This window comes from Hydra vulgaris, chromosome 04 (genome assembly GCF_038396675.1).
Source record: "Hydra vulgaris chromosome 04, alternate assembly HydraT2T_AEP".
NCBI classification, from domain to species: Eukaryota; Metazoa; Cnidaria; class Hydrozoa; order Anthoathecata; family Hydridae; genus Hydra; species Hydra vulgaris.
The window spans coordinates 27,088,560-27,109,399 of NC_088923.1; the positions used below are offsets into that span (position 1 = coordinate 27,088,560).

General features: G+C 29.5%; 1 protein-coding gene across 2 annotated transcripts; it reads left to right on the forward strand.

The window, feature by feature from the left end:
- The first annotated feature begins 7,139 nt into the window (after positions 1-7,139).
- LOC136079715 (uncharacterized) lies at positions 7,140-12,280 on the forward strand. Of its 2 annotated transcripts, XM_065795932.1 has the most exons (8): positions 7,140-8,906; positions 9,410-9,618; positions 9,745-9,898; positions 10,262-10,611; positions 10,743-10,814; positions 11,128-11,351; positions 11,622-11,781; positions 12,134-12,280. In XM_065795932.1, coding segments are annotated over exons 3-8 (924 nt in total). In that variant the 5' UTR covers positions 7,140-8,906; positions 9,410-9,618; positions 9,745-9,896; the 3' UTR covers positions 12,250-12,280. The 2 variants fall into 2 exon arrangements, with proteins under 2 accessions (XP_065652004.1, XP_065652003.1); XM_065795931.1 differs by having other exon boundaries at positions 9,410-9,898.
- Positions 12,281-20,840: the final 8,560 nt, after the last annotated feature.

Consider the following 20,840-nt stretch of genomic DNA (forward strand, 5'->3'; position numbering starts at 1 on the left):
TTTTTTTTTAATCTTTGTTTGGATTCTTTTAAAAGCACTCTTGTCACTAGTCAAAGTTTTAATTTTACTTTGTTAACACTAATTTTACCACGACTCTGCAATTCAAAAGTTCAACAATTTCTAAAAATAATGCGATTTTTATACAAAATTAACATTCATTTAAATAAGTCATTAAAATAAAATTGCCAGGTTTTCATTAGGTTTTCTTTTGTTAATTATTATCTAATATAATATATAGTATATTATATTAGACAAACGGTCACATTACGAAGTAGTTTAATTCGAAGATAAAAAAATGGCGTCTATCAAAATTCTCCTAATTACGAAAGTATTTTAAAATAATTTCGATTTAAATTTACAAGTCTTTAGAATGACTAAAGAAAGACGTGTTCTACCAATCTAAAAAACGTCTTGTCTAGCTCAGCTGGAAATAAAACGAATTTTATAAGTAATGTAAAGATGACGTAATATACTGACTTAAAAAGACGTTTAAAATATGTTTTTTTTGCATCTGCGCTAGAAAAGACATGTGTAAGATAAAAATAAAACGTCTTTTTTACGTATTGTGCCTGTTGGGAAAGAGTGTAAATTATGACTTTTTTAATTAACTATTATTACTCTGCCACCATACATTATTGTCCTGGATATGTCAATATTGTACCATTCATGACAATTTTCTGCTAATAAATTTTTTTACACATAATACAATCTAAATCATCAAATAAATAAATAAATTTCTTATTTCATAAATAGTTAGTATTTATAAAGAAGTATTTATCAAAAAAGAAAAAGTTATTAAGAGTTGCTAACAGCATGCTCAAATTTGAGATATCTTATAAACAAACTTAAAAACAGTAAAAAATTTATTAAAAAGAAAAAAGCTGTTCATAAACAGCTTTTTCCCTAACTTTCTTTCTTTTTTTATTTAATATTTTAATATATCCATTAAGTATCAAATCACATTTATATACACTAGTCTCGATCGGTTTGTTTACCCGCTCTTATCTCTCAGTTGTATTCACAACTGAGAGGTTAGAGTTAGTAGACAAACCGATCGAGACTAGTAAATGTGATTTGTCTGATTTTTCAGATCTTAATTAAGATTTTATTTATTATATTTTTTTGCCATGGTTTCATTATTTTTTGTTGATTTGTGATTTGAGTATTTCATTTATTTAATTTATTTGTGATTTGATTGTATTTTTACTGTGTTTTTTTCGTTTTGTTTTGTTTTTATTAAATTTATTTTAATTTCTCAGGTAAATGGCAAAAAAATTAAAAACAAAGTTTAACTTGACCAGATCTTAAACAAAACAAACAAAAGAGAATAGGTTTTAAATATTTACAAGGTGTTATTGGTATGTATATTTTGTATCTTTGCGCTGCTCCCACCAATATATATATATATATATATATATATATATATATATATATATATATATATATATATATATATATATATATATATATATATATATATATATATATATATATATATATATATTGTTTTATGCGTAAATTTTTGTTTACATTTTTAAACAATCACGTGACCTTAATACCTTACGACCCAAACAAGAATATCATGAATTTTATGAAAACAACTTTTTAAGCGAGACAAATTTTGAACTATAAAATAAACAAAGTTAGGCGGTTTTTTCCTCTAAAGGGTAATCAACTAACATCAGATAAGTTTAATCCTATTATAACTTGTTCATCTATTTGTATTTGTCAATAAATATTATTTTATTTGCATTGTATTATATTTTTATTACGAGATTTATTTAGCATTATGTATTCTGTTGAAAGGAAATTATTAAAACTATACATCGAATGAGAAGATTGTTGGGAAGTAGAGTGTAACTTTGTATTAGTTAGGCAAATAGTCAGCATTGATAAAATGACTAACCACGTAATTTTAATTTTAATTTCAGTCTTTGATTTATAGGCATTATTTAGTTTTATGAGCTTTATTATGCCAATTGATTTTGATTTGCCCAGTTTTGAGGATTTTAATAAAATGTGCCAAAATTTAAAACGCTTAAAAAAACATTTTATAAAAAATTTTAACGCTTCAAAAAACGAAGCATTTTTTAAAATGCAACTGTCACAAGCTCCACAAACAAAAAAAAGAAAATCTGCAGATGCAGATTGTTTTTCAATTTTAAATAGGAATAAGGAACTAAATAGTCTAGTTGACCAATTAACTTATAAAGAAGAAACTAATGTGGATCAAATAAATAAATTAAAAATGCAGGTAACTAAGTTGGAAACTGAAATTACGGACTTGAATTCTAAAAACAAGACTTTAAACACATATTGTAACTCAATAAGTTCTCAATTAGAGGCATGGGTATTAGGCTAAAACAGGAGGAGCAGTTCCAACTTATTTCAAAAAAAAAATCAAAACAGCACAACGTAAATTTGCATCTGCTTGTGCAAAGAATGTAAGATTGCTAAAAAAAATTAAATTTGAAAAAAATAATACAAAAATTAGTAATATAAACCAGAATGGTTGCCAAATTTGCAAACATTTTTTAAGCGGTGATAAGGATTTAGTTGTTGTTGATTCTTATTTAGACTATGACAACATTGGTTCTTCTGAACTGTTCTGTGGATTTACTTTAAGTAATCCACAGAATATATCAGTTCAAAGACCAATAGTTGGGAAAAAATATACTTACATTAAGTTAGGACATGGTAAACCTTATTCTAAGTTAGGTAGGCATGCTGCAGCTAGACGATCTAAACTTGCTTTTATATTCCTTTGATTATTAGCTTGTTCAGATTTAGAATGTGATTTGTCTATGTTGTTTTGTGATTTTATGTCTTGTGAAAAGTCAGTATTTCGTTGTGTTGCAAATAAGTTAGGTTTAGTTACTCAGTTAAGTGTTTCTGATGCAATAGAGTTGCAGAGCCAATTAAGGATGCCCACGGCTGAATTCCGTAGACTAAGACGTATTCTGTGTAATCTTGGTGCAAGGATTCTCCTCTCTAAGCCTAAGATAAGACAAGAACAAGAAATGCGGACAATGCATGTCAGTAAAGAACATGTTACTGTGAAGTCCATGTTGCTTTATCCATCTGTGAATGAAGCACCTTGTTTAGTATCTGTACTGATGGTTAAGAATTTGACAATTTATATTAAATGAGGTGTTTAAAACAGTCTTTACGTTCGTGACCACCTTAACTCGGATGTTGGTTTTGGTGAAGAGGTATGGCTCCTTTTTGCTGGGGATAAGGGGGGAAAGTATATGAAATTCCATTTTGTAGTTGTCAATTCTAAATCATCAGGGTCTGTATATGATGTTTATTTGTTTTGTATGTATCAGGGTTCCGACTGTCGTGAGAATATTGCCTTAATTCTTGGGCATTATGCCAATGACATAAAAATAATTTAGTCATCAGATTTTAAGCTTAAAGGCAAAATAGTTAAGTTATTCTTAGGTGGAGATTTTCATTTCATCAATGATGTTCTGGGACACCAGGGTTTAGCTGCTAGCTTTCCTAGTTCTACAAACCTAGTTGAGTTGAATTCTCTTAGAAACCATTCTTCTATGCCTCACACACCTGCTAATTGTAAAATCCTAAGGAGAGAAATACAATCTATTGAAGGTGTTTACAATGAGAACTTGTGTGAAGATAGACAAGGTGGAAACCTAAGGACTCTAGGTAAGTTTCATAATTCAATTATTGCTCCTGTGATTTTCCTCATAACAACTTTAGATAGTGTAGTGCCACCTGTTTTGCATATTATGTTAGGAATAGTGTTAAAACTGTTTAAGTTATTGTTGAAGGAGTGTAGGACTTTAGATTGTCAAGCTGATTCGTCTTTATCTCATAAGGAGGATGTGAAAACGAATGAATTGTGGGCAGCTAAAAGCGTTGAATATTCTAAAACAGCAGAAGCTTTGCGTTTATTAGGCAATCAATTTGTAGACGTTGCAAATCTACAGGCGCGGTGGTTAGCTTTAAAAGAAAATAATATTTTTTAATTAGAACGCATATCATTAAACTCCTCCAATAAAAAAACACCTGTAAACAGCAAGAAATTTGTGCTAGTATCAGGTGTTTAATTACAAAATATGATTCTAACATTGATTGGGTGCAGTGTGGTTCATGTCAAAAATAGTTTCATCAATTTTGTGAAATTATTGGTAATTCTGAAAAGAGTGTATTGTGTGACATAAAAAATTATGCTTGTTTAGTTTGTCAGGGCAAGGATATAGAAGATCTTAATCTGTATATATCTGAAAACATTTCTTTTATACGCGCATAACGCGAAATTTTAGATGTTGAGTGTATTCGATTGCAGATAGAGTGTGAAGATCTAGAAAATATATCCGAGCGTAACATGGGGACTCATGAGAGGTCTCTTAATAAGGCCCTTGAAAATATGAATGTGGAGCGACAAGCTTTCCACGGTAATGTGTTTGTAGGCAATCATTGTAAAATAGTCTTAAGAAACCACTATAAACTTTGTAGTGTTATTGATGATGAAGCAACTAAAAATAAATTTGTACGTGTGTTTAGTGTTTTTAATAAATTGCAACCTATTCTTTTTAAGCGAAAATTTCTTTCTGATGCAGAAATTACTGACCTTCATCAATATATAAATTTATTTGCTATTGAGTTTCATGCTTGCTTTCCAAAAGAAAGTATTACGCGAAAAATGCATGAACTCATTTTTAATGTGGTACTATTTGTAAATTCACATAAAACTATTGGATTGCTGAGTGAAGAGGAGGGAGAGTCTTTGCATAGCAGCGTAAAAAAAGAATTAAGACAGTTGCATTCAGTAAGAAATCAGGACCAGAAGCTGCGTCTTCTTTTAAAACACTTCGAATTGCACAGCAAAGCTGATAGGAAGCTTCAAGCCTCTAAGGTGAGAAAGTGTGTTGTTTGTTTGGAGCGTGGCGAAAATTCTTTTTATAGAAAAGGTGTCTGTCTTGTTTTTGGTCATCAAATATAGTTTAAATATTATAAAATGATTAAAAAAAAAACAAAATAAAAAAAAAATAGATCCTTGATTTATAAATTAAATAATTTTATTCAGTTAAAGACTGTCTGTAATGTTTGTTTAAATTATTTTTCATTATATGTAATATATTGTAAGCCAGTTCTATTCTTATCTTCAGAAGTTTATTCTACCTCAGCAAAACCTCCGCTCAGGTTAAAGAATGGAATATAAGTATAGCATCAAATGGGTGTAAAAATATCGCATATTATTTTAAGAACCTACACATAGCAACTGGTATGTTTGTTGTGTTTGATCTGGTATGTTTGTGCAGTTTGTTTAAAACATTTATTGTCAGTTATTATATGTAACATGTATTTTATATATTAGATGTCCATTCGATTATTATCATTAGAAGTTAATTCTACCTCTGTGGTACCACTGTTCTACCTACCTCCACTCATGTTAACGAATGAAATGGAATTCTCATATTAATTGGTGTAAAACCTTTCTTCTGGTTTAAAATGTTAGTATCTTGTCAGGGTTAAAATGTTAGTATAGAGTCTAGTATCAACTGGGTGTACAAAGAAATACTACTTAAAGAACTTATCAATGGACCAACTGATTATAGAATAGTTTTTTACAAGAATAAAAACAATTTCAAATTTTATTTGTATATTTAAACACGAAAAAAAAATTAAAGTTGGCGAGTCTTTATTTATTAACATTCTCACAACATATTATTAGAACTGTGTGCACATAATAAAAAGTTTTATAAAAGCTTAAGCTTTTAATTTTTAGGCTAAATATTCCTTAATTTAAATCTGGTTTTATTTAATAGAATCAATTTTCAAAATCTAGTCATTTAACAGTTTATCCCCCTTTAAACGACATTTTCGTAATTTTGCGAAAATTCAATTTTCTTTACTGGCTTAAAATAAATCTGTTTTAGTTAACTTTAAACGTTTAAGTAAGATTTTTTTTTTTTAAATAGTCCAACAATGTGTACATTTAATAATAATTATCGAAAATATATTCTTTCTTATTTTTTTTGGATAAAAAAGTAACATCAAATTACTAAAATTTAGCAAAGTTCGTCATTTGACGCGTTTATTCTAAAATTAAAGTTTTTAAATATATTTGTGAAATGTCATCAGATTAAACATTTTATTGGTGTTTTTATTCTCTTTACAGAACAAAATTATCTCTAATGTTATAAAAGTTTTAGTAAAACCCCTTAGGTGAATATTTTCTAAAAATAACAAGAAGCCGTAAAGCTCGCCTGAAACAGCCGTGATCAACTGACTGTAAATATTCAACAGACTGCCTGTTAATTTTTGTTATAAAGCTTTCTCTATTTGTTAATTTTTTTTATCCTTTTTTATATTTTACCTATGGTACATGTACTGTTGTATTGTTTTAATGCTATAACTTATAGCATTATAACTGTCTTAAATATTACCAGCTTATAATAAGCTTGTAATATTTAAGACAGTTGCTGTTCATATCAAAATTTAAACTTCACTTTAAAGTTGCTTGTATTTGAGTTCATTAAAATAAAAAAGTATAAATATACAAGATAGATATAAATTAAATTTAACTTATTTTGTTTTTGGTTTAAATATTGTTATGACATTGGCTATACAAATTGTATTTTTGTACACACAATGAGTATTTAGTGTACAGTTAATTGCAAATAACTAGTTCCAGCCTGCTATAGTCTTAAAATTGCTGCATACAGCCTCTATGATTCCCCTGAGTGCCCTGTATTACAGAGCACTCAGGAGAATCTCTTTTTAAATTTAGAAGATAAAGGGAATACCTAAAATTCAGGGTAAAGCTACAGTTAAGCGGCCTAAAATAATTTTATTTTTTCGCTTGTTGCGCTCTCCTCAGAGGATGCTTTTTAAACATTAGAAATATTAAGTGAAATAATAATAATAAAAAAAAGATGCTGCCCCACGCCAAACCCTTAGTCGATGTAGCAGAACTTCCTTGTAGCAACAGGCTATAAGATAGTCGATGTAGCAGCATTCCCTTGTAGCAGCAGGCTATAAGATAGTCGATGTATGTACTGAAGCCAATAAATATTCCTTTTGTTTATATTAAAAAGTCACTACTTTGAGCAAGTCTTCACACGAAAGCGCAACAAGCGAAAAAATAAAACTATTTTAGGCCGCTTAACTGTAGCTTTACCAAATTCAGGACATTTTAAAAAAAAAACTTTGAAATCAGGGAAAAACTAGGGAATATTATTTAATTTTATATTTTAAACCGAAAAATTTAATTTAAATATTTTTTTGTCTGATAGATTTCTTTTTTAATTTCCTTTTCAGTCCTAAATCAGTGGTTTTACTGCGTTCGTAATATGCATCATTTTATATAGAATGTTGATAATTGCATAATGACCACAGATAAAAAAAATTGCATCTAATTGCATCAAAAAAAATTATTAAATTTAAGCATTTTATGTATTTTTTTTTGGGAAAATTATTGATTTGGGAAAATTAAAAAACTTTAATATTTTATTTTATAAGATACCTGAACATACCATATTCAATGGCGTTCAGTATTCGAACTATACAAAGGAAAGCTAAAAGAACGTTTGATTCGGTAACGTTGAATCTCAACGACACAACTAATAGTAAGGATTCAGCCAATTTTCAAGAACAAGCAACATTGTCTACTATGGAAATGCAATTGCCTGAAATTGCAAATATTATTATTGAGACATTCGATCAAGAAATATACATGGATACTATACCTGATTTACGAATAAATGGTGACTGCTGCATTCCACATGGTTACGAAAATGACTTAAATGAAAGCTCTGACTCAGATAGTGAGGCAAGTGAGTGTAAAAATGATTTATATGAATATAGTGAATTTGACATTAACAGTAGCTTATGTGACTGGGCTACTTCATTCAACATTTCTCCTGCAGCTGTAACTACTTCATATTTTGTGGCAAGCCAGTTTATCAGTACCAAAGGATTCCAGAACTCTGTTAAAAACACCTAAAAGTACACAGATTAAGCAGATTCCTGGCGGACACTATTACCATTTTGGTATTGAAAATGGAGTAGTCACATCTTTAAGAAAAAAAATCAATGTCACTCATTTTGAAATCAAGAAATTGTCTCTTAATATGAATATTGATGTTTTTGCCGTTATTTCGCAGCTCACGTATGCAATTATGGCCAATATTAGGCAGTATTGTTGAATTACCAAAAGCAGATGTTTTTATCATTGGCTTATATGCTGGATCATCAAAGCCTTTTTTATCAATACATTTTTAAATGATTTTATCATTGAAATGAAACATTTATTTCAAAATGGTGTGAGATATTTAGATCAAGTGTATCTTATTGGGGTAAATGCAATTATTTGTGGTGCACCAGCACGATCATATTTAAAGTGTATTAAAGGGCATGGAGGTTATAATGCATGTAAGCGTTGTGCAGAGGAAGGCAATTACTTGGACCATAAAATGACCTAAAAATTAAAAAAATGGTGAAAAGGCCTCAGAATCTAATTGCTCAAATAATGAGACGTTATTATGAAAAAGACTGTATCTGCTTGGATGCAGAAAATACTAGCACTATTCAACAAAATATGCCTTCAAAAGAACATTATACTGGTCGTGTACAACAAAACTTCTCTCAAAAAAGTTTTCAACAAGATATTATATCATTCTAGGGAAGCTATCAATTGTCAGAAATATACTGCAAACATCAAAAAATGATACATTCATTATTTACAACGAATTCATTCATTTGGAACCATCTTTTATTTATCCATTAGATTCTACTCATTTAGAAATATTTTTAGCTGCTCATTTATCCACAGATCTAAAGTTTGTACTGTCTGAAAAGATTGGAAAAAAGTTTGTTATTATGCCTTTTGGTGATAACTTTGTTCTTATGCCTTTGTTGCATCAAGAATAAATTTAGTAAGTCAATATGACTAATAATTCTTATGATAAATAATTCTTGTAGATCAAAAAATTTGTGTTTAATGGCTCTTTAACATAGCTGAATGCATATAAAAAATCTGGCACTGTTTTTTTATTCTTGCAAAGTTCTTTGTAAAATTTATTACATTTTAGAACGTCCTTAATTCAATTAAGTGGTGTAATATTATATAAATCCTCAAAATTTATAAAAATCCTCAATAAATTATATAAATTAGTTAGAAAATATAATGTATTTTAATGTAATCTCATTGCTGATATAGTATTAATTTTTCTAACTGTGGAATCAGATATAGGATTTAAACCATGGAAATTATTACAACATATTTAATTAAAGATTTATTTAATGTATATATATATTTATTATAATAAATCTAGTATTTAATATTTATATCCATTAAATATTACTATATTTCAAATATAGGAAATGACAATTATTTAAATATAGTATCATTTCCTAACTTCCTAATTTCTATTTGCAGCAATACGTCATTTAAGTTTGCTATTGTCGAATTTATAAGTAATCATAGTGTAGCCATTATCCCAGTGTCATGGTTTGTTTCAGAAGAGGAAGAAAAGTGCTTCTTTCCTTCTAAAGTAAGCAGAAATACAATTAAAAAGCTTGTTAATGATCAATGTGAGTCATTGGTAATTTGGCAAAAGTTTTTTGTTAGAGTTCTGGGAAGAGCAGGTACAATAAATGTTTTTGTAGGCATAATTTATATTCACACAATAATTTTTTTGATACAAATGATGCAAAGAAATTAAAAAAAATGTTGAGCATGAATTAATATCAATTTTTAGCTGTATATTTTAGCAACTTATGAAAGGGCTGAAGAAAAGGTGACAAAAGCCTTGAGTCAATCAGACATTGGCACAACTGACCAAGATGCTCCAGTGCGCAAACAAACCTCAAAGACGAGTAAACATGGGAAATTAAATTTCGATTTAATAGATAATTTTCAAACAATGTAACTCATTTGTAATGTATATATATATATATATGTAACTCATTTGTACATAAAATATGTAACTCATATTTCAATCATTTTATTAAATTAATATTCAGTTATAGTCAGGTCAGGTTATCCTTACGTAAAGTAAGGTTATCCTGCTATCCTATGTTAACGCCATGTGGGTCATCCAGTTGTAAAACATTGCTTCTACTCTTTTATAATGGCATTTATATGTCATTATGAAAAACCATCCAAACCACACAAGTGTTTAAAAATGGATATAAAACTTACCCAAACAAAAAACAAAATTAAATACTAATACCAGTTTCCTTTGGATGGCCTATTTCTCGACTATATATAATATTTTTACACTTTCAGGCGTTTCATTACTTCAAAGCGAATTTCTTCAGATTCTGATACTGACAATGAAGAATATCCTAGAAAAAAGTCAAATTTGCTGCAACCTCCCAGTCCACCTCTAAGAATAAATTCTAATGTTCAATATAATCCTTCCAGTTCTACATCTGTTCAATCATTACAAATCACTCATTGTCATTGGCCTTGTACAACAAATTTTCCTGTTGGTTTTTCTGTTGGACATGTTTCACCAGCCATCTGCAATACGCCTACTACTAGCTCAACCAGTCAGCATTCACCATCGACTGCTCATGACACAACTCTTGTTTCTGTAGCTAAAGTTGTTCCTGATATTGGCCAAGATATCCAAGGTTAATATAATATTAGATGTATTGTAAAGCCTAATTTAATTATGTTTCTTGGCTGTAGTCTTTACTAAATTATCTATTAATTTTATTTCTGCATATTTTATAATGTATTCAATTAAATAAATGTAAAACAGCTGATCTGTGTACCTTGTTTACTGACGTGCCGAGCTCTTCGTCATTATCAGCAATGAGTTTTCATTCAGGAGGTTAGTGTGTTTTATATTATTTATAGTATACGATTACCTTCATGTCAAAATAAACTTAATAAATTATTGTATTCATACAAATTTTTGCACACACAACTTTCATCAATTTTGTCAAAGGGAAGCAAGATTTAATGCAAATAATTCCTGCTGCAGTAACTGCATAATTGTTATGTATATGACACTGATTTTGTTTACAATTTTTGTTGACAATAACACCTTAGAGTTTGCTTATACAATTTTTAATTATGTCAGAATTAGTAGCGTTAACAGCAGTAATCAATTTTTTTAAATGCTCAGTTATTCTGTTTTATAGGCTCGAATTTAAGACCTTATCTCGAAGCAATTCTAAAAACTGTACACGAAATAAAAGTCACCCAAACTATTCATGGAAATATTTTAAATGCTTTTGTGCAACAAAAAAATGTGGTAAGCCAAGCGTCACAACTTTCCCGTGGCATTATTCCTATAAAAGAACTCCATGACTTCCAGCTATTAAACAATCAGCTCAAAACAGACTACAACATTTCTAAAGCTCTGGTTAGAGAACAGTTTATATTTAAATTACATTATATAATTTAAGCAGTTGTTATGAAAGAAGTGCTATTTGTGTGTTTTTGAAATAATTGTAAACTTTATTACCAAAGTAGATCTAGTTAAACAATTTGTACAATTAAATGCTTCTAATAAATATAACTCTACAATGCAATCAAACAATTTTGTTTAATTAATCATAAAGACCTAGTATGAAATAAATTTTTATTTATAAATTTTAGTAAATGTTTAAATGCATAGTAACTTTGAATATAGGCTTCTCATTTGAGCAGTCGTGGAGGACGGAAAGTTTTTGAAGCTGTAGCAAGGATGATGAAAGCAATGATGCCAGTTAACATAGCTCTCCAATTTAATTATAGTGGAACCAACAATAAAAAAGGAATAAAGGGAACTGATTTTTTCATTATATTGTGCAGTACGTATGAAATTGTATTTTGTATTTGTTGTTGTTTATTATTGTAACAATATTTTTTATAGCCCAAGTAGGTTTTGAGCCCAAATAATTTCTTAAATATAAAATTAAAGATGCATATATATTTGCATCATAGTAGTACTGTAGACTACTATAAGATTAGTCTACATTTAATTAATGATACTATTTCAAGTGTTTTGTGTTGTTGTGTTGAATTTTTTTATTTAATAATAAATAATAATATTGCGTCACTATAATATGAGGTGAAATCTTAGTCTATGACCTAGATTTTTTCTCTTTTGTAATTTTATATCAAGGAAATAGCGAGTGTTTTAGTAACTATAACCTTTTTTAGGTGCTGTTCAACAAAATGTGCTAACTTCAAGTGCAACTGCGAAAGATATCAAGATAGCTATAGGCAAATGGTTTACTGGGGCGAATTTAATTATGCAAAATGTAAAGGTTCTTTAAAATATGTTAAAGATACGACCTGCAAAATTGATCACTTATTTTTGTGTTTTGGTGTTGCAGTATGTTTTTCGGGCGCCTAAAAAGTAATCCGACCTGTGAAAATTGTAGCCTAATCTAGTGTAAACTTTGTTTTTTTCACTGCTTTAAAACAATTAAAAAACAAACCTAGGATTCTGTTGCTGGGCGTGAATTGGGCCCAAATTCACGCCCAGCGACAATTTTCCTTGGGCGGGATGTGGACAACCTATATGGGCCCCATAGAGTTGCCCACTTGGGCCCCATGTGGGGGCCTAATTGGACATGCTGGCTGGGATATATATATATATATATATATATATATATATATATATATATATATATATATATATATATATATATATATATATATATATATATATATATATATATATATATACGCATACATATATACATATATATCAGAGGCGTAGAAAGAATATTCTGGTGTTCGAGATAGGTAACTTCCAGACATGGAGCAAACTCCTAACATTTATATGTTTATACTTATGTCAAAATTTTTGCCCCCCTCCCCCAAACGTGAAAGAAAAATTCTTAACTAAACTTATATTCATCAATAAATTTTAGATTTCATTTTAAAATATTTTAGCGTTCAAAAATTATGACCATATAAAGTTTAAACCCCCCTCAATTTGAGGGGGTTGCAAATTTTATATGGTAATAATTTTTAAACGCTAATAGATAATACTATGAAACTTAAAATTTATCAATGAATATAAGTCTAGTTAAGAATAGTACAAAAAATACTTCATCAACTTGTTGATCTCACGTTTGGGGCAGGGGGCGAAAATTTTGGGGCTTTTTTGTTCCCAGCCTCCAATCATCGCAATTTTTTGCAAACCCTCATTATTTGACATAAGTGTAAACATAAAAATGTTTGGAGTTTGCTCAATGTGTGGAAGTTACCTCGAACACCAAAAAATTCTTTCTATGTCTCTGATATATATACATATATATATATCTCGTAAATGATTCTTATGCATCAGTATATATTTATTACATGTTATGTTGGCTTTGAGATTTTGCTGCAGCGCCAGACCAGAATAAATTTAAAATAATAATATTTTTTCTTTCTTTTAATTAAAAGATTGCAGGCATAAACCAAACCCTTAATCGATGATATCAGTACATATAGTACAGGCTTCAGTACATACATCCACTGATTTAGTGAGAACTTGCAAGGTAGTTGATATATATATATATATATATATATATATATATATATATATATATATATATATATATATATATATATATAAATAGTTCTATAGAAATATAAACAATAGAAACTAATTAAATTTTAATGTTTTTCAAAATGTTCATAAAAATCATCTATAGATCATAATTTTTTTGTTTTTTTATTCAGAAAGATTTTATCTTTGTTTCGTATCTGTTTTATGGTGTTTTAATATGATAATGTGTTTTGAGTTTATTATTTATTGATTGACAAAACAAAGTGTACATACGTCGACTAATTTAGAAAAAGCCCGCTTTATGTCCCCTTAGTATAGTTTATGTCCCCGTAGTATAGTTTATGTCCTCTTATGGTTGGTATCCCATCTACTAAAAATTTTATTTGGGCCTGCAATCTTTTAATTGCAAGACTTGCAAGTGTATATATATATATATATATATATATATATATATATATATATATATATATATATATATATATATATATATATATATATATATATATATATATATATATATATTAAACATCTTCGCTTCCAACAAGGCTGCAAGCAGCCACTAATTAAAGTTGGAAGTTACTGAAAGAGAAAAAATGAAGATTGTAGAGCAAGATAACGATTGACAGACAACTTAAAAGATTGCAAATTATATGAGTCAGGAAAGCAAGATGAAGGAAGCGAATTCCAAAGAGCTGATGTTCGAGGAAAAAAACTAGACAAATAAGCGTTTTTGGAGCACTTAGGAACAGTCACAGAAAAAGGATGACACTTAATTGAATGACGAGTAACACGAGAATGAATTATAGTAGATGGCACAAGAGACACTAGCTCTTTAGAGCAGTGCCCATTATAGTATTTGTAGAAAAGAGAAAGAGACGCAACATTACGACGATGTGATAATGGTTGGAGGTTGGCTGCAAGAGCAGGTCCAACTATGTTTACAATGCGTTTTTGCACCTTGTCTAAAAGAGAAAGGGCATCATTAGTAGCTCCAACCCAGATATGGCAACAGTATTCCATACAAGGCCGGATTTGAGATTTATAGAGATAGAGAATAGAATCCGAAGTAAGAAAGTGACGAGCTAGATAAAGAGATGCAACCTAAGCAGATGCTAATTTTGCAACTGATTTGATATATGGTTTCCAAAAAAGATTGGAAGTAAGAGTTAATCCTAGAAAATGAAGAGTAGGTGACTCATTGAGTACATCACCGTTCATAAATATAGGAAGATCTAAATTATTGCGATAACGATTGGCTGAAAAAAATTGAGTTATATCTGAATTAAAGTTCACCAGCCACTGTGAGCCCCATGCTGTAGCAGAAGTAAGATCCTTTTCAAGCTCAAATGCCCCCTCCAAGCAATCAGAGGGTGTTGGTTTTTTATCACGACAAGAATAATATATATGTATATATATATATATATATATATATATATATATATATATATATATATATATATATATATATATATAAAGCAACATAATAGGTAAAGAACATATACTGTTCGTTAAGAGACTTGCAAGTGTTTGTATATATATATATATATATATATATATATATATATATATATATATATATATATATATATATATATATATATATATATATATATATATATATATATATATATGTATATATATATACCCTAGGGATATGACTTTTAATTTTTTTTCAAATAAAATGTTTCCTGTATCATAAATCGATGAACTTTTACCTAAAATCATGAAAAAAGGCCCAAATAGCTTTCTGCAACAAAAAAAGGTCACCCCCAAAATAAAAATTTGATTTACCATTTTTATACATTCATTTTTGACCGATGTTTTAATCTTAAGCTTAATTCTCAGCTTAATTCTATTTATTTCATTATTTTGTTATGAATTTATAAATATAACGCCACACGTTACCATGGCAACGAAACGGCCGTGTGCCGGCAAATACTTGGAATTGTTATGTGATGACGTCATTGTGTTACCACGGTGATATAGACGACTGTAACAGACTGTAGAAGATTATAGAACTTAGTAGAACATTCTGGAAGCTCTAAATAATTATATAAGCGAGCTGCTGTCAGAGCTCAGTGTTGATAATGTGAATAGTTCTATGAAGTACTCTGCGTGTAACTGAGCTAGTAAGGAACTACTGTAGCGAACTAAAGACGCTGTAAGTGTACGAAGTATAAGTAGTTGTAGCATTATCGTTAGGATACGGACTGGATTATCGAACTGTTATCAACATTGACTGGATTATCGAACTATAATTGGATTACTATACAGTTAAAGTATTTTATTAATTAAACGACTTTATTAAACGGATATTTACGCTCAGCTATCCGTAAAGTCGTAACAATATTATATGATGTCTCACAAGAAAAGTCATACCACAGTAACAAAGAACAAGAAGACTTGGACTAAAAATTTGGTGAGATTTCAAGAGTCACACAGAAGAAGAGGAAGCGTGGCTGTAGAAGAACATTCACTCGATGAAAAATCCAGAATACCACTTCAATTGCAGATCGTAGGAAGATACCAGTTTCTCGGAGCATATGTTAAAGGAAGAAAAGAACGAATAGACCAAATTTCTAAGGAAATTACAAAATTGTGGGACAATAAACTGAATTTTCCACGTGTGTCTGATCAAGTGATAAGAGCAAAGCTTATGAAGGTGCTGAAGGTCTATGATGAATGTGTCAAGCGTGGAAAATATGATGTTCTCAATGCATTATTTGACATCACGAAAGTGAATGGCCAGTGGTTATCCTCGGAAGATAAACGTCTATACCACCTACAAAAAGAAAGTAAAGGACAAGTGGGGTACTCAACAGGACAAGTGGCAAGTAAAGAAACCATTCACCCTTCCAAGAGAAGGAAAGTCCAGTCTGGAACAGCAATACCTTCCACATCACAAGTCCTGTCTACCACAGACAGTGGTACTGAATCTGAAAACTGCAAAAGTAAAAGTGAAGATGATGAAGACGACGACGGTGATAAAGACGATGATGAGGACACTCAGAAAAAAACTAGAAAGCACTACAAAAGTAAATTTGCTGTAAGTATGGTTACATCAAGTGGAGTTTCCACAAAGAAAGCTGCTAAAATATGCAATGTATTATCACAACAAGGTATTGATATTCCAACTCCAAGTCAATCAGCAATTTACAAGTCCATATTCAAAGAGGCAGGTAAATTAAAAAAAGAAATGATACAACAACTTAAAATGGAACAGTGGTCCTTACACTTTGACGGCAAACGAATAGATGATAAGGAATATCAGGTAGTTGTACTTCAGAATGAAAGAACTGACGTGAAACTTGATGCACTGCGTTTAAAAGATGGCAAAGCTGAAACTGTTGCTGAAAAAATTGCCAAACTTATTGATGAATACAATTTGTGGAATTCAATTAAGATGATCATTACTGATACAACAAACGTCAATACTGGGAAGAGAAATGGAGTTGTTGTGAAGTTGCAACGTATGTTTAAATTAAAGGGTGTCACAATACCACAATTTATCGATTGTCAGCATCACGTACTAGACAGGATTCTCCGTCTGGTGATGGACGAAGAACTTGGGGGTGATACCAAATCTCCAAACATTGAATACCCATTTGTGTCTGAACTGTTGAATAAGTATGATGAACTGAAGGATAAGTTTGTGAATGGAACTGTAGAAATTCTTGATAAATCAGGGTGGAGAGACGATATGAAGTTTTTGTACCATTTAACAAGAGTGTTTAGGTTCTATGAAGAACAAAGAAACTTCCCTCTGATTCACTTTCAGAACATTCCTAATATGAGCAATGCCAGATGGAACTCAAGAGCCATTCTCGCCATTCTGGCGTTCATTCTTATGCCTGAAGCGAGAAAGAATTTGGAGAAGGTTTGCAGGTTCATTTCATATGAGTGGGCAGAACATTGGTTTAGTAGTCAAAAGTACAATGACAATGACTTCAAGAATTTATCTGATGTATTGAAGCCTTACAAAAAGGCATTGCAGTCATTCAAAAATCACTGGAAGAAAGAGCCATCCGTCATCGACATACCACGAAGTAATCAGATAGCTGAACGTGCAATCAAGGTGATGCAAAACCTGTATGCTTCCTGCAGAAAGAAAGACAAACTGCAACTTCGATTCATTCTAAGTAATAAGCGCTAGACTCTTTATGAGACGTGAGCATCATGTGACCCATGTACTAAACACAGTAGGTCTACAGACACAGACAGTTATGTATATTGTTGTACTAGACGCTTTGATACTGTTAATTTTGTAATACTTGTATAATTATATATCACATAATGTTTTTTGTTATATCACAGTACATGTTGCATAAATAAATAAAATAACAACAGGAGTATGACTCTTACAACATCTTCAGCCTTTAATATTCATTTACTGTACAAAAGTGTACCTATTGAAAATTCGATTTTTTGGTTTTGGGGTGACCTTTTTTCAAAATATGTCAAAATGAAACATCTATTCGTTCTTTTTACATAAAAGTTCATTGAATTACGATACAGGCCTAGTAGGTTGCAAAAAAGTCATATCCCTAATATACCCACATGTTTATATATAGATTTTAGAATAATGAAAACAGCTCTTATTTCAAAATTTGTTTTAGCTTTGAATTTAAGGTCAGGGTCTAATGTTAATTGTAATTTAATATACTTTTTTATAGTTATAAGTAAATTAAATAAAAATAAATGGCTTATTTTTAGAAGCACAGAAGGGTACAAGGTGAGCTAGCTGCTTTTTTAAAAGATGAATTTCAATTCCCAGTCACACCTATACTAAGCAGTAAACTCTCTCACACAAAAAATTAATTAACACAAAAAGCTTAATTAACAATGCTGAAAATTTATTAAGGGAATCTGTATGTCTTGAAGAAGATCGAATATGATTCTAACTTTAGTGAATAAAACACATCTTCAGATTTTGATTTTTTCTATAACAATGTAGATAATGTTGATAGAAAAGATGATCCAACTTTAAGCTAAGATTTAGCTGTCATTGTAAGTAAGTATGATCTTTCAAGACTTTGAACAAATAAGTTACTAACCATGCTTCGAAAACAAGGGCATATACTCCCAAAAGATGCAGATGTAGAGGTTATGTTTAAAATAAGAAATTGTTTAAATTATATTTAAGAAATATATGATGATTGTAAGAGATTTATTTTGAAAAACAATGAATATTAATTGAAATTTTTAATTTTAAATGCTATGGTAGATTTAAAATCTTATTTTATTGGCATTTTGTATTTGTAGGCATTTATTAGCCAAGCTCATCATCATGTCACGTAGCTCCGCTAACTCAACTTCTTTAATCAAATTCTTCTTGTCAATCAAAACCCTTACTAGACTTGTTTAGAATGTTTTCTCCTGAATCAGGTATACTGAAATTCTACTTTTATTGAAATTGAATGAGAAATAATATAAATTAATGAGTTAATGAACTTAAAAAATGAATAATTGATTATATAATTAAATCAAGGGTTGCAAATTCCAAATCAAGGAATTATAAATAAAAGTATTTAATCACAGAAGTTTAAAAATCTGGAAAATACTTCATCTAAGCAATGTCTACAATCAGATGCTGAATCAGATAGGAGTACTTACTTAGAAGAGTTTCTCATGTCAACAACTAGTATGTTTTATATATCTAAATATATTGTTGTCAATTATATTTGGCTATAAAATCTTTTTTAGAATATTAAAAAAAAGCCTTTCATTATTAATTGAGATTCGAGATGGAATAAATACATTATTTAAAGTTAATAACAATAATGGAACTCCAAATGAAATAAATATGATAATGGATGTTGAAACATTGGAAAAAGAAAAAAATTTACTAAAGGACATGGATGAAAAGAAGTTTTTGGTATTTTATATGATTTTATTATCCATAAATATGCTTTTAAATTTTAAAACAATGGTGCACTGATTTAAGTTTGCACACACAAAAATGAGGAGCATTCAGCAAACATGCTATTTTTCTATATATGCTTTTAAATCATGTTTCAGATTTTTTAAGAACTAAAATAAAAATTTATTTAGTTTTTCTTTGGATTATGAAATCTATATATATATATTTTTTTAATTTACTTGCAGTTTGAAAAGCTAAAAGGTATTGGTGGCAATAATTATGAACAACTTACACGCAATATAATAACAAAGTAAATTTATAACTAATACACTTTTTAAATGATTATATTTTATTCTGGTAACAATTTAACAACATTTGGATTTAAGTTGTGAATATGATTTAAACATATATTTTTTTAATAGTTAATTATCTGGTTATGTATATAATTTTTTCATATCATTTCATTTTTCAGATTATTTAGTGTTGACCTACGATCAAAAATGAACTTGAAGGGAAAGGACCGTAAAGGTACTTCAAAAATTGTAAAACTTCAATTATAGGCGCAGTTATGGTCATATGGTCAAATGCTGATCAAAGATCTATTCGAAAAATTGTAGGAAACAAGTTGAAAAATGCACCCGCTGAATTGAAACTTTCGCAAAAATAGAACTAATTAGTTTCATTTTATTTTCATTATGTAATACATATATATAATTTATTATAATATATATATATATATATATATATATATATATATATATATATATATATATATATATATATATATATATATATGTATATATATATATATATATATATATATATATATATATATATATATATATATATATATATATATATATATATATATACAGTGCTGGCAAAAAGTCTTGCATTAAGGCACAATTTTACACAAATCAGTGTTTCCACGCCAGTAGGCTCAGTGTTATTATCTTATATTTTTATCTTTAGGTATCAATATATTTATAAAGACAATTTTGTAGCTTAAACAGTTAATTCAGTGAAAATCATGGCTAAGATTCGGCAGCTTAGTAAAAAAGAAAAAGCATGCATTCATCGTCTTGCTAAAAGTGGTATGTCTTATGCAGACATTGCAACAATTTACACGGTTGAACGCACTACAATTTGGCGTGTTGTAAAGCAGGTTATTCCCCTGTCTCCTAAAAAGAGGTCTGGACGTCCTAGAGTCACTTCACAGCGTACTGACCTCAGGATGGTAACAATGGTCAAGATGAATCCTTCAATAACCTCTGGTGACCTACAGAACAGCATACCAACACTTTCTAATGTCTCAAAGCGCACAATCCGTCACAGAATTTCTGCAGAATTAAACTTACCTGCACGAAGGCCATTTAAGAAGCCATTAGTAACTGAAAAGATGAGAAAAAAGCGCATTGAGTTCTGCAAGAAGCATCAAGATTGGACAGAAGAGCAATGGACACAGGTGATGTTCAGTGATGAGTCCATGTTTTGTCAGTTCT